This window comes from Nansenia antarctica (genome assembly GCF_963989245.1).
Source record: "Nansenia antarctica genome assembly, chromosome: 3".
Taxonomy (NCBI): Eukaryota; Metazoa; Chordata; class Actinopteri; order Argentiniformes; family Microstomatidae; genus Nansenia; species Nansenia antarctica.
The window spans coordinates 70206650-70210732 of NC_137688.1; the positions used below are offsets into that span (position 1 = coordinate 70206650).

The following is a 4083-nucleotide window of genomic DNA, read 5'->3' on the forward strand; positions in this document are numbered from 1 at the left end:
TGCGGAACGAGTACTTCTTCGACCGCAACCGGCCCAGCTTCGACGGGATCCTGTACTACTACCAGTCAGGCGGGAAGATCCGCCGGCCCGCCAACGTCCCCCTGGACGTGTTCGCGGACGAGATCGTCTTCTACGAGCTGGGCCACGACGCCATGGAGCAGTTCAGGGAGGACGAGGGCTTCATCAAGGACGTGGAGATCCCGCTGCCGGCCAACGAGATGCACCGGCAGTTCTGGCTGCTGTTCGAGTACCCGGAGAGCTCCAACGCGGCCCGCGGCGTGGCGCTGGTGTCCATCTTCGTCATCATCATCTCCATTATCATCTTCTGCATGGAGACGCTCCCCGAGTTCCGGGAGGACCATGATCATATCAACCGCCCGCACCCCCCCTCCTCCTCCTCCTCCTCCCCCGCCTCCTCCAACCAATCGGCGGGCGCTGTGTCGTCCAAGGCGACCTTCTCGGCCTTCTCCGACCCGTTCTTCATCATCGAGACGGCCTGCATCGTCTGGTTCTTCTTCGAGCTGTGCGTGCGCTTCGTGGTCTGCCCCAGCAAGAACAACTTCTTCCACGACCTGATGAACATCATCGACATCGTCTCCATCATCCCCTACTTCGTCACCATGGTCACGGAGGTGGTGAGCACGCCGGACCACAGCTCGGGTCAGAACATGTCCCTGGCCATCCTGCGGATCATCCGCCTGGTCCGGGTGTTCCGCATCTTCAAGCTCTCCCGCCACTCCAAGGGGCTCCAGATCCTGGGCCAGACGCTAAAGGCCAGCATGCGCGAGCTGGGCCTCCTCATCTTCTTCCTCTTCATAGGGGTCATCCTCTTCTCCAGCGCCATCTACTTCGCCGAGGTGGACGAGCCCAACACGCAGTTCATCAGCATCCCCGACGGCTTCTGGTGGGCCGTGGTCACCATGACGACCGTGGGCTACGGGGACATGTGTCCGATCACCATGGGCGGCAAGATGGTGGGCACCCTGTGCGCCATCGCCGGCGTGCTGACCATCGCCCTGCCCGTGCCGGTCATCGTCTCCAACTTCAACTACTTCTACCACCGCGAGGCGGACAGCGAGGACAAGCAGCCGCTGGCGGAGGACGTGGAGCAGGTCGACAAGACGGACAACAAGACGGACTCCAAACACGCCAGCAGCACCTCCCTGAACAAGGCCAGCAACGGAGCCTGGCAGAGTGACAAGGGGAAATACACTGGCCTCTGAGATCTGGGGAGGCGATTAGCCGCTGGCCTGGCTGGCACAGAGACAAGGGGATGTACACTGGGCTGGCACGGAGACAAACAGTCAGTCTAACTCACTGCTTTGCTTTGAGGACGGATTAAGATCTGGTCTGTTCTGATTATTCAGATTGTGTTACAAGCAGGGCCCTGACGCCATCTTGGTGTTGCTGTTCTGGTGAATGATGGTGGGTTTTATAACGTTAACAGACAACTCTTACCTCAAAATAAATAAATACAGTGGGACAAACAGTGACAATATACAACAGATACAATATGGTGAAAGTGGAAGGAAGTTTGTTTAAGACAGGGACCATGTGCAATTAAAAACACACAGACAGACAGTGAAATAGGATGCACCAGAGTTAGCTAAACACAGCAGATGGACACCCACAGTCCCTGACTAAACATAACTAAATACATAAACATAGCTGAACATACACATCACCCATCCAGTAGTATAGTAACTATACTGTAACTGACCTTTAACCTTCATGGAGAAGAATTGAAAGCCGGTAGCGCTTCTTTAAGGTAGAGGGGAGGGAATTTCACTTCCTGATGCCTGGAGAAAGCTGACTGCCCGAAGGTGTTTTGTCTTTTAGGGATGACACGGTCTCCTCTGGTGGAGGTCTGGCTAGTCTCACTAAGTTAAAACTCTCCAATTAAAAGCACTCACTGTTCTCTGTGGACGGGAGGTGGGATCCAGGCATGCAAACCGGGATGTGAGCTCTAGAGGGCATCGGCAGAAGGGGTAGGGTCATCGATGATCAAGCGAGCTGCATCGGAAATGCTTTGAGAGTTCTGGTCTTCGTGACAACTTCCGATCAACTTCCATCCTGCAGCGCCAGAGTCTCATCGATCGAGAGATGAGGTTCTCAGATCTGAGATAAAGGTCCTGGTGTCTCTGCTGTTTCATTCAGAGCTTAAGATGACACAATCGTTCAGAGGCAGGGATGGGGGTGAACTAGACTGGCACTTGAGGACAACAATTCAGTTTGTGAAACGTAACAGATTGTTGTTGGGGGGAGAACGTTACAGAGATGGTAATGGTTCTCAGTGCTTGTTTCTATCGGGGCGGCTGTGGCTCAGCCAGTAGAGCCGGCGTCTAATGATCCTACGGTCTGGAGCTCGGCGGTTGGAACCCCGGCTGGCCACGTGTCGAAGTGTCCTTGAGCGAGGCACTAAACCCCCTAATTGCTCCAGGGTCGCCTTCTATGGCTCTGACCCTTGACCCCTGGCCTAGAGCATAAATACATTTCGTTGTACTCTGTGCACCCCTGTTGCACTCCCATTGATTGTACAATCCCTTGGTGATGACAGTTCACTGTTAATCCCAACACGCTGCATCCGCTCTGCCAGATAATACCCGGCCCATTTTAAAGCCCTGTGATGAGATGTTGAAGCTGGATAGCTGAAGTTTCTGAGGTCGAAGACACCTGCTCCTACAACACCTCCACCTGCCTGTGATCCTCTCTGGTTCCTGTAGAGTGGTTGACCCCAAACTCAGACGGCAGGGGGTGGAGGGGAAGGTTACCTGTACTCAGACAGGGGGTGAAGGTTACCTGTACTTAGACAGGCTGTTAGCTGTTAGCTGTTCCATCACCACTTTCTCTGAGGTTAGCGTATAGTGACACCATACATACTAACACCCATGTCTGCTCCCAGCTGTATAACCTTACATGTAGGTATCAGTGACAGGTCAGCATATGTGAATGCATACTGTTGTGCGGTCATTTAACACGAGAACAGCCGTGCCTATTTCACCTACTATAAGAGCCGCCTCGGGGGGTCAAATGACCATAGTCTTTACAATGGGAAGCTGCTACTTACACACGATCGACGAAACGACCACTATTATTACTCACACGGTCAAATGACCCCACCCATGGCTGTTCTAGTGTTAATGACCCCACCCATGGCTGTTCTAGTGTTAATGACCCCACCCATGGCTGTTCTAGTGTTAATGACCTCACCCATGGATGTTCTAGTGTTAATGATCCCACCCATGGCTGTTCTAGTGTTAATGACCTCACCCATGGCTGTTCTTGTGTTAATGACCCCACCCACGGCTGTTCTAGTGTTAACTTTCACCAATTTTAGTCATAAGTAAATACTGTGTATGTTTAAATGTTTTTTGTTTATATATTTATATTATATATATATATTATATATATTATTTATTTGTGCATTTTGATGACATGATTACATGTTTACTTAGTAGATGATAATTATATTATATTTATTCCAGAATTATGTATTATTACATCACTTTATCGTATGACTTATGACTTTATTTATTATCACTAGTTAATAGTAATAATAGCACTTTTACTGTAAAGAATCTTCTATCATTGACATAATTGACGGCTGTAATGAGAATTCTGCAGTGTATGTTGACATTGAGTGCCTTACGGTATTACTTTTGAACACTTTTGAGGAGATCGCCATATATAATATGTGACACAATCTAATGCTTTGGTCCGCATATCGGGATCTGATGCAATGATTTGACATTCCGAAAAATGTGAATAAATGTCTGCGTTGTCGAAAATCAACGACGCATCACTAGTCAACTAACACAGCTTGTTTTGTGAGCCTGCTCACAAACGTACAATGTAAAGTAGTGTTCTAGTTAACTAGGTAGCAGTGGGGATTACTCACCCAATCCATTGCGTTATTGCAGTGTTTTGGCTTGACTAGCGAGTGTGTTTTGTGATTCTCAACCACATTGAAACGTAGTTCTGTGTTTCAAAAGAAAATAACATTTTGATTGGTTGCCGACATGCGGACCGAAAGACTAGAACGTGTCACATATGTTGATTATGCAAATGTATTTGTTAGGTTTT

The 4083-nt window shown here is 49.4% G+C and overlaps 1 protein-coding gene across 1 annotated transcript in view; it reads left to right on the forward strand.

Annotated features, from left to right (window-relative positions):
- The window catches only part of kcna10a (potassium voltage-gated channel, shaker-related subfamily, member 10a), a gene marked incomplete at both ends in the record, with an annotated part of 1839 nt that extends 616 nt beyond the window's left edge, over window positions 1-1223 (forward strand). The window contains one exon of the mRNA XM_080527493.1: window positions 1-1223. This exon is cut by the window's left edge and continues 616 nt beyond it. Coding sequence (XP_080383619.1) covers window positions 1-1223 — 1223 coding nt within the window.
- Window positions 1224-4083: the final 2860 nt, after the last annotated feature.